Source organism: Gymnoscopelus microlampas (assembly GCF_963454915.1).
Source record: "Gymnoscopelus microlampas genome assembly, chromosome: 24".
In the NCBI taxonomy this organism is placed as follows: Eukaryota; Metazoa; Chordata; class Actinopteri; order Myctophiformes; family Myctophidae; genus Gymnoscopelus; species Gymnoscopelus microlampas.
This window is the reverse complement of record NC_139961.1, coordinates 33,288,373-33,304,878: the sequence shown is the minus strand read 5'-3', so window position 1 is coordinate 33,304,878 and position 16,506 is coordinate 33,288,373. Positions and strand designations below refer to the sequence as shown.

General features: G+C 42.8%; 1 protein-coding gene across 1 annotated transcript in view; it reads left to right on the top strand.

The window, feature by feature from the left end:
• Nucleotides 1–10,704, top strand: part of LOC311040658 (cholecystokinin receptor-like) — a gene marked incomplete at its 5' end in the record, with an annotated part of 38,414 nt that extends 27,710 nt beyond the window's left edge. Inside the window, 3 exons of the mRNA XM_084050987.1 lie at nt 1,532–1,796; nt 8,474–8,601; nt 10,079–10,704. Coding sequence (XP_083907113.1) covers nt 1,532–1,796; nt 8,474–8,601; nt 10,079–10,662 — 977 coding nt within the window. The 3' untranslated portion in view covers nt 10,663–10,704. The remainder of the gene's footprint in view (nt 1–1,531; nt 1,797–8,473; nt 8,602–10,078) is intronic.
• Between the last annotated feature and the right edge of the window lie 5,802 nt (nt 10,705–16,506).

The following is a 16,506-nucleotide window of genomic DNA, read 5'->3' as shown; positions in this document are numbered from 1 at the left end:
TCAAACTTTTTCATGTCAAGGACCCCCAAAATGATATGTATCTGGCCGCGGACCCCCATCTCAAATATTTTGTTCCAGGGACCCCCAGAAGCAAAGATGTGAGCAACAAATGTGAGCTTAAAAATATATATATATTCACAGGTATACAGGTTTGCACAAATGTTCACGATTTTTCAAAAATAGCAGATCTACAAGCTCATAGCGTGGCACTCGGTGACGCGCTATGAGCTTGTATATCTGCTATTTTTACAAAAGGTCATAATTATTGTGATGCTATATGAACACATTTTGCTGGGTACCCCCTAGAACCCCCTCAAGTACCCCTGGGGGTCCCCGGACCCCACTTTGAGAACCAATGGGCTAGAAGATGCTTCTGCATCTCTGAGGAGCTGTTTTGTTTCTGTGAAGCAATGTGCTTTCGGTAGTGAAATCGTGGGATTTACGCCGTTGATTCCCTGAGGGGAATGTGGGTCGGGGAGTGGGGTGATTGGTGAGGAGAATCCCAGAGCGCGTCTGTTGCATATATGCCCGTGGTGCACATGTAGCCTATATGTTTATTAATGCTATTCGTCTCACCCTGGCTAACCCCCTTGCATTGTGTGCCTTTCTTTTACATATTCATGCATGCAAATACAGCCATGTCCACCAAGGGATTTGAGTCAAAGTGAGCCCTGATGAGAGAGTGTGACCTTGGAAGAGATGGTTGAGGACATTTTTGACAGAAGTGTGTTAGAAAGCCAGTCAGTGGAGACAGTTTGTCAATGTGAAGAGACACTTAACTATAGATCTCCATTTATAGTCCTATATATGCTCGCCGCTGTTCTATTTTGGAGGGTTTCATAAAATGCGGATGTTCCAAAGTTTACAGATACAGGTAGTATTACACTATCTATTTGAAGACATTGAGTCTGAGGGAGCTGAAGAACGCCCCCCTCACAAGTGAAAAACAGACATGTATATTGTATATTGTTGATGATTAACAAAACATGCTAATACATTTTGGTTATGGGTTATGTGGTATTGTCATTGTGGGCATCCTACTAATCGTCTCGTTAAGGCTGTGTGTACCAAAGGGCCACGGAAGAGAGAGGGGTGTATTTGGGAGGGTTTTGTTAGTTTGGGTTTTTGTTTAGTATTTCTTTAGTTGATTAGACATTTGATGTACTGTATTACCTTGTGTTGTCCTTGCTTACTGTCTGCTAAATGCCTAAATTGTAAATTGTATGGTTGGTGCTTAGTATAAGGGCTATCAACCCCATTCTGTCAAATAAAATAATCAATCAATCAATCAATCAATCCAAAAGGTTAAATAAGTTTTACATTTTTTAAAATGCATATTTTCCGTTTTAAATACGTGTGGACGGGGCCTAAAGTGTTGAGGTACTACACACAACACAGGAGTGTGGAGCCAGATATAATGACAAACCCTGGACGCATGTGATATTTGCACAGACTAGGTTGAGTCCATGGGTGCACACATTAAGCTCTGTAACAATATTAGCTTTTCACCCGTCCTTTCTCTGCTCTGCAGGGATCTCTGTCAGCATATCCACCTTCAGCCTGGTGGCCATCGCCATCGAGAGGTACAGCGCCATCTGCAACCCGCTCAAGTCCCGCTCCTGGCAGACCCGCTCGCATGCCTACCGTGTGATCGCCGCCACCTGGGTGCTGTCGCTGCTCATCATGGTCCCCTACCCGGTGTTCTACGTGATCAAGACCTCAGTCCGCAAGTCGGACAACACCACAATACACATGTGCCGCCCGGAATGGCCCGGTGTATGGGTAGAGCAGACCTGGTAGGACAAACCAATGTTCAGTGTTGTGGGTTGTTGTTGTTGTTGTTTTCAAGCACACATGAATCATGAACCTCTCATCACAGAATGCTCGGGTAAACACAGTTGAAGGTATTGTGGGTGTGTTTGGCACACAGAAACACCTTAAGGAAACATATCCTCAATGAATTATTACCTAGAGAGAGAGAGAGAGAGAGAGAGAGAGAGTACGAGCATGTGAGCGTACAGTCTTTGCAGTATAAATATTTTCAGCTCTCAGTCTAATGGGTGTACCTCAGCCATGTGACTTGTTTGCAATTTGTTCATGCAAAAACAACGATAACGGCTAACTGACAATGTTGCCTCTTTTGTTCATTCCCTAATGAAGTAACTAATGAGGGCAGTCGACTGTCTGTTTTATTTTATACTTTTTCCTCCGTTAAGCCAATAGTAAAATTGAGACAGATACAGAGAAAGGCACACATTTTTAGGTCTCCAGTTCAATATCAGCCGGGGTATGTGCGGTTCCTACAATCTCTCCTCTGTTGAGGCTTAATTGGACAGGAGAAAGAAGAAGAAGAGAAACAGACACTGCATAGCAGAGGTCACTGCATAGGATGATGGGGGCATTACCACTCTGAACCCATGAAGCTTAGCTGACACATTGAAACTTTGAAGACTTGAACTTTGAAAGAACTTAAGTTTGAAAGAACTCCTGATAAAGTCATTTTCATTATTCATTAATTAATATATCCATTCAATGCTAGGATGTAATTACTATTTTACTTTAACCTGAATGACAATGGAAATGACTTGAAAAAGGCCATAACAAACTCAGCAAAGCATAAAGCATGTATTTGCTAGTACTATAGCAGTTGTTGCACAAGTGATTCTGTCGGTATACAATAAGAGCTGCTTTGGTGTCAAATAAAATAAACACATCATGCAAACCAACCAGTCTGTAGCTCCCCTATACAGTGGCATGCTTGGGTGCTCCTGAAGATTAACATGCATGCACTGAGGCTCTCGTACTGTAAATCTGCACATAAACAATTTTTGAGGAGGGAAGCAATTAAAAAGAAGGTGGCGATCCAGAAGAACCGCGTTTGCGTTTCCCCGTGACAGCACTTTGTGGCTGAACACCCCTCTGAAGAATTCTCCCTTTGCACGGTGTCCATCAAAGTGTCTGCGTGCGCAAGGGGAGGCCAGGAGGTGAAAGACTGCTTAATTAGTGCAGCCTTCACAGAGAGGAGATAAAGTTGGAGCTCAGATAAAAGTCTAAAAGTCAAGGCGTGTCACCGGGCACGGGTTCCCCTAGGTTTAATCCGTAGCTTTATTTTCAACCAGGATGATCCATACTTCACTGTGGGAGGTTGGAGGCGTATTACCGTATCTTGGATCTCTGCCAGATAAAAATCCTTCTCATCTGCCTCTCACTGCAGTCATATGAATAATGCCACTAGATAGAGTAATCCTTATGAAGCAGTGCACACATTTAAAAGTGCAGTATAAGCGATCTGTCAAAATCTGGGTATGCAGTGGTAATTCTAAAAGCTATAAGTATTCACTAGTAAAGCCTTCAAACGATACATCACTTTGGGTTGTTGTTTATTGCATACCACTTTATATGCATATATGCACAAATAACAAGCAGATACACCTCACTGATTGACAAGAGGGGAGGAGAAAAGGTAGCAGATATCGAAGGTGATTGGAGTCAGGTGAGCAAAGGAGGAGTTATGAGATGGATTGGCGACAGGGGAGCGAGGGGAGATGGAAATCAGGAGCGTTGGGAGAGAGAAGGCCATATATTATCAGATGCTTTGGTACAAGGCGTTGATTTCCCTCCTGAACATTCATTCTTCCAACTCAGTTAAAGCACTGAATGGGTCAAAACCTGGGTATGCAGTGTGAATTCTAATGGCCAATTTAATGATCTTTGGTGAGAATTGTAGAACTGTGCCTACGCATGTTGCCATGGTCATGGTCACGTCGCCGTGAGTAACTGCTCCACAACACTTTTGCTGTCAGCAAAAACTAAATATATATATAAACCAGGTGGAGATGTAGAAAGGGCCATTTCCGGTTGCTTTTGCATTTCACTTTGTAGAGCGGAAGTGCAGAGCAATGAGCATGTTTGTGTTAAGTGTTTTTCTTTGATGGGGATTGGCCCAGTATTACTTCACCCCGATTCATGCAGACAGGTGCCGCATTCAGACAACAGCATGAATATTAATTGCAGCTATTCGTTGTCTGTCTCATGTATCCCACTATAGACACTGCTTCCCTGTTGGCCTATTAAAGGGAACCGACGAACCTGAGCGAAGCACCAGCATGTGTCCCTTTGTGGTCTGCTCGTACACCTTCCAATGGCCTTTTGTCGTTCACATTTGACACACTATCAAACGGTTAACCGATAAAAAGATCAGACAGACTATCCAGAGACCGTCCGGAGGCTTGAAAGACGGTTGATAGATGGGGGTTGGGACTTCAGAGGAGTGCCCGGCCGTGAAGGCATTAGAATATCACAGAATTAGTCAAAGCCGGCCTCGTTCCGCTGGGCACTTACGTGCACTGACTGATGTTCAGCACAGATAGTGGTTAACACATTAAATCCGGGAACACATCTGTGTAACCACTTAAACCATTATTTTATACTTTGGCTATTCAAAAATAGCAGATATACAAGCTCATATCGCTGCACCGAGTGCGAGTATGAGCTTGTATGAGCTTGTAGATCTGCGATTTCTTTTTACTCAAATCTTTACTTCTTGGGGTCCCTGGAACAACATAATTTGAGATGGGGGTTCGCTCCGCGGCCAAATACATATCATTTTGGGGTTCCTTGACATGAAATAGTCTGAGAACCACTGATATAACAACATACGTTTTTTCAGAAAACTGTTGGGTTTAGAAGACATTTGTAGAACATTGACATTTGTAGAACCCATTCAGACCTCAGGTCTGAATGGGTTAAGAGAGTTCTGTGATGAAGCCAAATGAAAAGCTACTTCTTCTAGCTGGGGGCATACAGAAGGTTTGTTACGATCAAAGTCACACCTGGACAGTTCCTCTGCCACTCCAGTCATTCAAGTATTTTTCTCGCCATCTCTCTTTATCTCTAGAATGATAATCTCCCTCCATAGTTCTCTCTTTCTCTCTCTCTCTCTCCCTCTGCCCTTTTCACAAGTGAATTCTGTTCAGTTCCGTTTCCTTTGTTGCTTCTGAAGTTTGAAAAAGTACCGACATTCATTCCCAGACCTTTCCCAAGGAATACTGTACATTTTTAGCAGAGGCGTCGTTCTAGGAAAAAGTAGAGCGTGGTTAAAAAGTGACCGCTTAAACCTTATTTAAAAATAGTGAATCGCAAGTTGTGAGCTTGTAGATGCACTATTTTCACATTTGGTGGGGGGGGGGGGGGGGGGGGTGAAAACGTTTGCCTATAATGACATGCCCAAAATTGGGACACAAGATTGGAAGTTTTTAAGTCATTAAGACCTGAGGCCGATTCTACAAATGTCTTCTAAATTCTTACAGTTTTCTGAAAAACATTTTGTTCCAAGGACCCCCAGAAGCAAAGATTTGAGTTAAAAATGTTTGCTTTAAAAGAATATATATATTCAAAGATTTGCACAAATTGTCCCGATTTTTCAAAAATAGCAGATCTACAATCTCGTAGTGCGGCTCGTAGTGCGGCTCATAGTGCGGCTCATAGTGCGGCTCGAAGTGACGCGCTATGAGCTTGTAGATCTGCTGTTTTTGAATAGCCAAAGTATGAAATAATGCTTTTTATTTTATGACAGACACTTTCCCGGTTTAATGGGTTAATTAACTCAACAGAGTAATAGAGTAAATACATAAATAAACTCACCCAACGCCAGCGATTTTCGTGTTTTATAACCTTTTCAACTGGTCACAGAACATTTAGATCCATTATGATCGATCGTCGGACCATGTGTAAACACAAACAGTATTAGAGGCCGTCCCCCAGAGGAAAAAACATTCACCCGCGAGGTGCCTTCTCTTGTTGCAGCACCACGAAAACAGCATCTTCCGTCAATAATGCACTTTCCCACCTCCCCAACTGGCCACAGAACATTAATATACATTATGATCGCTTGTCAGACCGTTGGTAAACACAAAGGGGATCACTGTTCGTCGTGCAGAGAAAAAAAATGTAACCGGCACTGTGCCTTCCTTTGTTAGACCACGTTGAAACTACTGTCTGTCGCCGAATCCAGGGCAAAACAAGTCAACTCAAGATACAACTGTTTCCAGGAAACCAATAAACAGGAAGTGGACGGAAATCTTCGGATGACGTAATTTCCGTATCCGTGTGAGTTAAAAGCGAAAGTTATCACTTGGGTGATAGAGAACAGAGCAATCTTTTATAAAACAATTAAAAAAGAATCGGAATCGGACAGGAATTCCCGTCCGTGGCAATGAAAGAGTTAATGAATGTATGGTTGCAGACAAGAAAACACATGTGTATAACGTGTGTTACATGTCACATGCAGATGGATGGGCACGGATAGAGATGTACTCAGTGCCAATCTAAATCTAAATCAGTTTAATCTGTAAAAACATTCAGCCAGGTGGAGAAAATGTGCATGAAATAACTGAATTTTAGGTTAAATGTAGGGCGTGGCAATTGCTATCCCCTGGGACCCTGACCCCAAATGACCGCCCTGACTTATAACCACTGGCACAATGTTCTCCAAATGCTCACCAGCAGTTATGTTTTGCATCTGATCACTTCTTTATTTAAAAGAATGTTGACTATGTTTGTAGTTTATTGAGTAGACATGATAATGAAGAGTGCAGTCAAAGACAGGGTAAAGATAAATGGTGACACAGGTCATGAACCGGATTCAAACCTGTGGTATTCTCCATATAACTGCCTATAAGTTGCTTACCCATTTTCAAAAGTAACAGTTTTTATTTATTATTATCTATACATATTCAAACCCACACATAGCTCTTTTATTATTTCATTTGTTGCATAGATGGGGAATTTTATATAAAAAGAAGCACCTACAATTCAAAATGGAAAAATATGAATTCAATATTTGAGTATTAAGAGAACAATGGTGGAGGATAGCGATAAAAAAAAACAATTTGATAAACTATGGAGCTCAATTTATGAGGCTCTGTAGATTAGTGAAACCTTAAAGGCATTGTAGGGAGTTCAGACATAATCAAAGAAAAAAACTGTTGTCAAACACCGCCCCTCCAGCAGTTCTTTTCCCCGACCACCAGGGGGTGACGCAGGGGGGACTTTTTAAATGAGTCATGCCCAAAATAGGTTGCCTTATGCGGATACAATTCGCGGAAATGCCCGACCCTACGGTTCTCTGAATTTATATTTTTAAATAGGCTCTTTCATGATAAATTGACCACATATATGAAGCTAAACAACTAAATTCTATCCAAACGATTTTTTAAAAGTAAATTATGTGCCTCAAAAAAGAAGTTTGAGAGCGTTTTAAAACCGAAAGTAAAAAGTTGATACGGGCACGGACGCGCACGGACACGCACATGCGTGCGTTAATTTACGACCCGGACATAAACAACATGAACATAAACAGAAGGGAAAATACGGATTTCAGACAGAGGACTGTGTTTCAATGAAGGAAAACACCCCAGCATCATTATATAGTGGCTGATAGAGGGGAGAAAATTCAAAAAATATATATATACATATTTTTTAAATTTAGGCTTAATGTTCCCTACAATGCCTTTAAGGAACCTAGTTTTGTGTGAGGAACTAAGTGTGTGATGGACATTGACTTTTTGTTATTGAAGAAATTGTACCACTCTGCTCTCATTCTGTCATGGGATTTTTGTATATTTGTCATTATTTATACAGTAGTTTACACAGTCTGTAAACTTTACACATAGTAGTTCAATTATATGGTAGTCTAATTGCCCACTCTAGTGGGGTACGACTTTGAAAAATAAATATCAAACCGCTTCTCCATTTTGATTTTTCTATGGTTGTAGAATGCTCATACTGTAGGTGAAAATATAAATGCAAATTGGATAACTGCATTTTCCTTTAAACTCAAATAACACATAAAATATGTGGAAAATTATATTTCTGTTATGGAATCATACTTTCATTTTAAATGTTACATTATCATTTTAATATAGTCCCCTATCTTTAGCTTTTTAGTCCCCTAAATATAGCCTGTTCGATGGAGAACTGTTTATTTACTCAGTCATCTGCTGCTAAATGTTTACTCCCTATCTATTCCTGACTGCTGTAATGGCCCAATCTCCCTCTTTGGGAGGTTTTTATTTGATCTGCTAAATGAAAGTCTCCCTGGTCCCATCGCTCAGCACCCTCTTTAATAAATACAAGAAATGGGCTGCAGACACTTTGCCTCGCTCCAGCCACTGAATCGCTAGTCACACATTAAAACAGATCCCATGTTGAATGATGAAGTGAAACGAAATGGCTGTTCAGGCTGAGTGACAGGCTAGCTGACACTTAATATTCAGTATGTGGAAAAAGACCGTAGTGCCATGCTGAAGAACTTCATTCATGTTTGTGATTGGCATTCAGAGGTTTTTTGCGGAATTAGATTTTGCTATTCAGCGATTCATTGGGCTCTGGCTGATGTCGTGTATATGTTATTGTCATAAAGGCTTTTCAGATGGATTTCACACACTCCCTCCTGTTTTTGTCCGTCTCTCAGGTACATGTTGCTGTTGTTCACGCTGTTCTTCGTGCCTGGCGTGGTGATGATGATAGCTTACGGCCTAATCTCCAGGGAGCTCTACAGAGGCATTCAGTTTGAACAAAGTCTCAACACGGAGACCACTGGTGAGATCCATCAGAAATTCCTTACAAATGGGACACCATTTAAAAGGGAAATGAACAGGCTTTCCAATGGTATAAAAGTTGTTACCAAGAAGCATTATTACAAGACATAATGTACCAAACACAAATTCCTGAACTTTTTGTTCAATGTTTATTTATCTACAATAGCAGCAATAGCAATAACATACTGTAACATTATTCAAATAATGCAATATGACATAACCATGCGTACAGATACCTTGTATATATTAGACTGGATCCGTGGACCCAGATATTCAAATAGTAACCTTTACCAAAATGTTATTGTGCTTTAATAGACAAAGCTCAGTAAAGAGACACAACCAGGTTTTATTCTCCCTCTTGGCTCTGTTTTCTTTTATTATTATTTTTTTTTTTTAAGAGTAGACAATTCATTTTTACCCTTTTTTCTCCCCAATTTAGTCGTTATGCCAATTGATTCCTCCCCACACACAATTCTGTGTTGTCACTGCTGTTGTATCCTACTGACTCACCTACCAGTGAGGAGCATCCACCGGGAGGACGTAGAGCCTTCGTCCTACTCCTCCCGCCCAACACTCCCTGCTGACAGGTGCCGCCCCAGCCTGTAGGATTACGTGCAATAACCAATATCACCCTCCCTGCCCGGCTTCCCTCCCCAGAACATGGGCCAATTGTGTTCGTATAGACGCCCGACAAAGCCGGATGCACCATGGTGGATTCGAACCATAGAGTTAAAAATCACACCCTGTGTGAAGGTAGCGGCGCCTTTGATACATTTTTGTCATCGTTTATAATGTGTTTATAGCCATGTGTCACGTGAAGCTTGACCAATCACTTTGTTGACGCACCTGACCAATCAGAACGTTGACGCACACGGACAAAGTCAGGTATAGAGCAGGATCCGCTCTATACCTGACAAAGTCAGGTATAGAGCGGCTAGCGCCGCTAAAAATAATAGAGAGGGCACCCGAAATCCCCTCCCATCCACTTGCATTGAGTTGCTCACCCAGTGCATGAAGCGAATTCACCCCTTCTTCCGGGTTGGAAAGTGTGATGGGCGTAGCCTATTTGGGGCCACTGTGATACGTTCTGCGTCACAGAAGTGACGCTTTTTACGTCACAGAGGTGCGCGGCCCCGTGCGCAAGCTTGTGCGCAAGCTTGTGAGTCGAGCCCATTGGTCGAAACCGTTTTCGCTCGTACATTGTGCAGTAGCCCCGTCCGTTTAAGCTGCAGTACCTACGAATGGCCAGCATGTCCATTTCGCTTCAATGCAACCACTGGGTTCTGGGGGCTTGATTCGAACCCACAACCTCCGTGGTGGTGGGCAGGGACTTTACCACTGTGCCACCCGAGTGCCCTTGGCTCTGTTTTCACCCGTCCTCTAATACTTTGCATTTTGTTTGTCTCATGCAACCAAACCCTACTCCCTTATCATAAACCACCACATATGCACACACGCATCCTCTACGATCACAAAAGGGCTGAAGAATGGCGCCAGCAGCAGTGTCGCCGGAGGCAACGACGACAGCGACGGCTGCTACGTCCAGGTGTCCAAGAGGACCCCGTCAGCCACGGAGCTCCGCACCCTCTCAGCCTCCACCTCCGCCTCGTCCTCCGCCCAGGCCAAGACGGAGCGCGCCCGCATTAACACGTCCGAGGCCAAGCTGCGGGCCAAGAAGCGCGTCGTACGCATGCTGATGGTGATCGTGGCGCTGTTCTTCGTCTGCTGGATGCCGCTGTACACGGCCAACACTTGGAAGGCCTTCGACCTCCACTCGGCACACCGCGCCCTCGGCGGTGCCCCCATCTCCTTCATCCAGCTGCTGGCCTACACCTCCGCCTGCGTCAACCCCATCATTTACTGCTTCATGAACACGCGCTTCCGCATGGCGCTGCTGACCACGTTCGCCTGCTGCTGCGGGGCGCGCCTCTGCCGCGGGGGTTTCTGCCGTGGCAGGAGGCAGGGGGAGGGAGGCGACGACTGCCTCACCGCCGCCTCCTCCATGGCCACGTCCATGTCCAAGTTCAGCTACACCACCGTCAGCACAGCCGGCCCCGGCTGACTCCGCTCTCGCGCCCCGCTCTGACAGGCGTTATGGTCCTCCCCCCTTTTTTTATCATGGGCTTGTCTTGTTTTTTCCATTCTTCATCTTGAAATGAGTCATGTACAGAGGAAGGTCTTTAATGAAAGCCCTTTGTTTCAATTTAGCGTGCATAGTTTTAAATCCGCAGGGGGGATGGGATGTCGAAAGTTAAAATCAGACGACGTTCTCTTCTCCTGTTTGATTAGCAGCCTTTGTTATGTCACAATAGGACATCAAGTGCCTGTGTTCTTTGTGTGACTTTGTTCAGTCGTGGCTCTTCAAGCATTTGTAAGGCATATTTGTGTAAACAGATAGTTTGTGTGTGTGTGTGTGTGTGTGTGTGTGTGTGTGTGTAAATACCGTGTTTATGTACCTCTCACTGTCTGGAAGGAAACGTTCACCCATGAGGACATGTTATTGAACGGAAAGCTCTTAAGTACATGCCAGGAACGGTTGTCAAAAAATGAATGTATGCACTTTACCGTTTATTTAAACCTTCTTCTGGTGGTGACATTATATGGAATTTTTATTAACCTGTCGAGCCTGATTTATATTTTGTAGTACGGCAGTGTCACATCCCAAAAATTACAAGCTTGTAAATTTTCAGCTCATGACACCGTCGTATGACCCATAAATTAGGCTTTAGGTTTCTTATGCATCAGATTCTGTGCAACACTGAAAAGGAAACCATGCCTTTTGGTCAAGATTTTGAATCCATGAAAACTGTGTCGCCATTGTAATCCCTGAAAAGGCACTGACAAAATGAAAGTAATCATTCATTAGTCATTGTATCCAATGCCTGCACAGAAACATGCTCTGAGTTGTGTATTTCGCTGTGTACATAAGTGCCCTTTTAATTCTACAGCAAAGACGAGTGATGACATGGAGCCTGCCTGAGACACAGATGCAAACGCTGTCACAAATCTTGCACGGTTTAATTGGAACCAGTCCAGTTCTCAGCCTTGCCCTTGAAGCCGCAGGCAGGCGGGGGGGATGACCTCTCTCTTCTGCTCTCTCTCTGTAACACTCCCTATGCTATGGGTGCAACAGTTAATTGAACGAATCAATTAAATTGATTATTTAAAAAAAATCTAAGATGCGATACATTTTGAGCGGTTAGTTTCACTGTTTTTGTGCAACACCGTTGTACGACAAAGTATAATTGTGTCAGACTAATCGATCCATTAATATATCATTATTTTTAAAGAAGATAATCTTACTCCATACTATTGGAACAATATTAGTTATTGTTCCAGGAGGCTTTCCCTGTCTGGTCTGCATGGTCACAGTTAATCTAGGATATCCAACAGTTAATCCAGTGTTTATCTGAGTCACGACTGTGGCAGTGTGGCAGAGACCCCTGTGTGTCACCAGGTGTGGTGGTTTATCTCTGTCACATGCTGCAGTATATCAAATTACAGTGAGCATTAGACATGTGAAAAACACAATTATTGTATCGCTTCTGCCTTACACTGCTCATGGCTTTCCCCTTGTACATAAAACTGATGACAAACAGCCTGAAGATTTTGATCCTCTCTGGGGAATTCAAAATGTAAAAGGGGCAGCTCACTAAAACAACTGTCAACCATGCACAATATCCTTTGATTTACGGTAAGGCATTTGAGTGGAAAATATGGTAACTTATTTTATATTTAACCCCCTTTGAGATACATTATATGCTCCGTAGTCTGCTGTACATAGAGCCTAAATCATCTATATATTGTTGTAGGCTACATAATGTCCTGACAGCAAAGCGCTGCTATGGCTTATCTATCGTTTTACATGCACTGTCTGGTTTTGATTGAACATCACCGAACACGCCCCCCACCTTACCCCTTAGCTCCCCCCCCCCCCCCCCCCCCCCTCTCTCTCTCTCTCTTCCCTGGATGGTGGTTCAAAGCACATAAATGACATTGTCTGGGCGAGATATGCAGACACGAGCGTTCCTCCCAGAACACTTAACAGGCAGCGATAGAGGTGTCAGACCATTTGACACACGTGCTGTACATACAAATAAAACAAATAGCGTAGCTTTTCTTGTTAACAGTGCACTGGTCAGGCTGTTTATCACACTCTGTCGTATTGATGGAGAAGATCAACTCTAGTGTGACTGTGCAGTGCATTCTCTCTAGGTGTGCCTTTCATGTCAATCATGTTGATGCCAAGGGAATTCTCAAAGTGGGGTCCGGTTACCCCCATGGGTCCGTGAGGGGATTCCAGGGGGTCCTATAGCATCAAAATCAGTTTAAACACTTCAACCCTATTTCATACTTAGACTATACGAAAATAGCTGATCTACAAGTTCACAATATGTTGCATTACAACTTAAGATGTATTGTGAGCTTGTACATCTATTTTCAAAAAACATTTAAAAAAAAGTCTTTGAAGGAAAAAAACAGGAATAATGTTAAAATTGGCTTCAGGGAGGACCGGCCGGCCGGCGGGTGGGTGGGCAGACCACATCGTCACACTCATGTCACTATGACTCAGCCATAATCATGGAAGGAGTTCCTAATGCTGCTAGCACCAAATATGGAGTGTGTTGTTTAACCTCAATGTATCCCCATGGCATCAGGCGCAAACTAATTAGTCAGCTCCATATGTGGGCACAAAAGGGGCATATACTGATGACATCAGCGATCGCCATATGTGGGCATGAAAGGGACATGAACTGATAGATACAGAGATCTCCACATATGGGCATATTGGTCGGATCGGCGATGTGATGTAGGTGTGAGGGCCGCGTAGCAGCCCGAACTCTAGATGTGAGGGGCGCCTAGCGGCCTGAACCTCTTAGTGTTGAAAATCTTAACAACTCAAATCCAATGGGGGTCCTTGGCAGTACATCTTTTCAGATCCCCATCTGCTGTGTCGGCAGATGCAGGCTTCGCACCGCTAGGCACTCGTATGTTTGTCACCTCACTCTTCACCTCACCCTTCAGAAACAGGCTTGTGCTCTGTGAGGTGCGCCTGCGTTTTTGTCAATATTTTTAACATGTTTTCAATGTTTTAAATGCCATTTTCAATGTTAAATGGTCCACACTGTACCCGAGGTATCACATTTCAACTGCCCCCACCAACTCCTCAAATATTGCAGTTTGATCATGTGACACCTCAGGGTCTGAGAATGTGTTGGATTGTGTTGCTGATCCAGGATAGCTACAGTAGGCGTCGTTTCCATAACTTGGACTCATGTTGTGGACTCACTTAGGATTGATTTGCAATCTACTCACAACAACAGATCAGTTTACATCCAGACGTTTTGTGAACGCTCCAAACAAAGCCCATACTCTTGGTCGACAGATGTACAGTGTACAGTACTGTATGTTGTCTGTTTTTGTGTATGACAACCCAGGACCCCAGGAAGACTAGAGGCTCATTCATGTGACTCTACTGGGGATCCTTTAATAAACAACAAAGGCTAAATGTTTGGAATAGGAATACATGTTTGTGTCATGAAGCTTTCAAACGTGTCCACATCCTCTGCCCAGTAGGAACCTCAGTTTAAAATAAGCAGGGTATATGAGCTTTTTTCAATATAGCACAGAGAATTCACATTGTAATTCCAATCCCTCTGGTTGTGCAAAATCAAATTCGGAGCGTGACCCAAAACCAATGCCTGATGGAACTTCGGAGTCGGAGAAACGGTACCATTTATGCCGTGTGCCTGTCTCTTAACCTTGAGCGTGATTCTCACTTGTGACCAAAACAAATCAACTAATATTGCATTTTAGTTCCGCTTTATGTATGGATTCAATTTGAACTTATATGGGGATTGGGAGCACAAATGAAGTCACAGCACACAAAATAAAACGTCCTTTTGCGGACTGCCTCAGGCAGGTGTAGTGTACCTGTACATGTACTCAACTCAAGCTTAACCAAAACAGACAAAAACGTTATTATGAAAACTGTCTTTTTATGACATGTACTGATTTGTCTCTTTAGGAGGGCAAATAGTTTCCTCCTAGCTGTTAAAACCTTGTTGTACCCAGCAATCAACCACAAGGAATCTAACGTCCCTATTTTGTGGGAGAACATTCAGCAAAGAATAGCAGATCTACAAGCTCTGGTCCAACGCGTTGTGACCATTATTAGATCGGCTATTTTTGCCATTTATTGTATAGGGGAAAAGGATGGAATCAAATATAAAGGACCCTGGTCACTGAAGTATACAGTGTAGGATTTAAGTGGTTCAGTTTTTATGTGTTTACACGTGCGTAGGTCAAGTTAAGCTCTGGCCCCAATGCCCCATGTGTCAAGAGAGTTTATGGGGTCATGTGGAGTAACGGTTTTCAAACTCATTCATGTCACATGCTCCCAAATTGACTTTTATTAAGTCATCGACCATCATTTCAAATTATTATCAAAATGTCATGACTGTACAAGTATACATGAGAAATAGATTCATAGTAGTGAAATATTGTTAGAACAGTAGTCCATCACTTTTTGTATTGTAATAATTTAAAGTGAATTTAACTAGTTACATTAAACCACTCTCATATGGCTGGGGAACCCCCTCAAGGACCCCTCGGTGTCCCCACTTTGAAAACCACTAATATAGAGGCGACACTGTCATGCTGAAATTGTTCCTTCAGCAGTTATTAGCTTTGAAAACCCTTCGGAGATGGTGCGTTTGTGTCTGTGTACGGTATGTTTATTGTGTTTACCAAGACGGTGTCTAAGGCTGCTGAATTACTGATCGTGCTGCATTCAGGTGCCTGCTTGTGCTACATTGCAGTAATGTACAGTAAAGTGAGTCTGTTAGCTTATGCATAGTCTCGCCTTCCACAATTTTCAAATGCTTCTGTCATACAGTCTGGAGCACGGAAGCTATAAAGCGGATGTGAAGCCTCCTCCCCACTTCCGTTTCGTCTTTATAGTTGAGCAAATGTATCCTAATATAAATCTAAATCATCAAAGCATATATAGCTTGCTGCTTAGCAGAAACGGAAATTAAAAAATAAAATGTAAATAATATATTTCAAAATATATTTCCGTGAACGGAAATGACAAACATATGCCATCTTTCTGCCTCAGATTTTGGGAGGCGTAGTTCCAGACTCTATATAACATTCGGAGATTGTGGAATAGTTGTCTGGCTGGCTACGCAAGACTATAGCTTATGCAGGACCATATTGTCACTGTCGGGCGGAAACCTTGTACGTATGTCCGAAGCCGTTACAGGAGATGGAAACAAGAACCTGTGTTCCAGTGGATCAATAGTTATTTGTCACAAGCTCTTTTCAATACGTTATATTGGTTAAATATTTATAAAACCCACAGACAGACTTAACCCCTTTCAAACTGGCATCCCTATTTTGGGCATGTCATTATAGGCAACATGTTTCACAAACAATTTCAGAAATTGTGAAAAAAGCAGAGCTACAAGCACAACTGCTTTTACGCAACATTGCCATACAACGTATAAAAGGTCATTCATTAAATAAAAGAAATGTGAAGATACAAGGTTTCTGCCGGACAGCTGTTTTAATGTCAGTGGGAGTTTTTAAATGTGAAACGTGTAATGCTCTGCTTTATCTACAACATTACATTTATTATGTTGTTGTCTTGTGACTATTAAAGAAATAAAATGTTTACTAAGCAGAAGATATCAAGATGCTTGTGTGTTAGTGAGTGAGAGAGTGAGAGAGAGTGTCTTGAATGTCTATGCTAAACTAATCTGAGTTCCCAGAAGTTTTCGCCAGCTCTGGCGAGGAACTTCTGGGCCACAGCCCTGGTATTTGTGGGCGGGATGTACGTCACGCTCTGAATCTGAGCGGACACGCCTCTTACCGGTCTGAGAGCTGTGCAACTCGTCTAAAA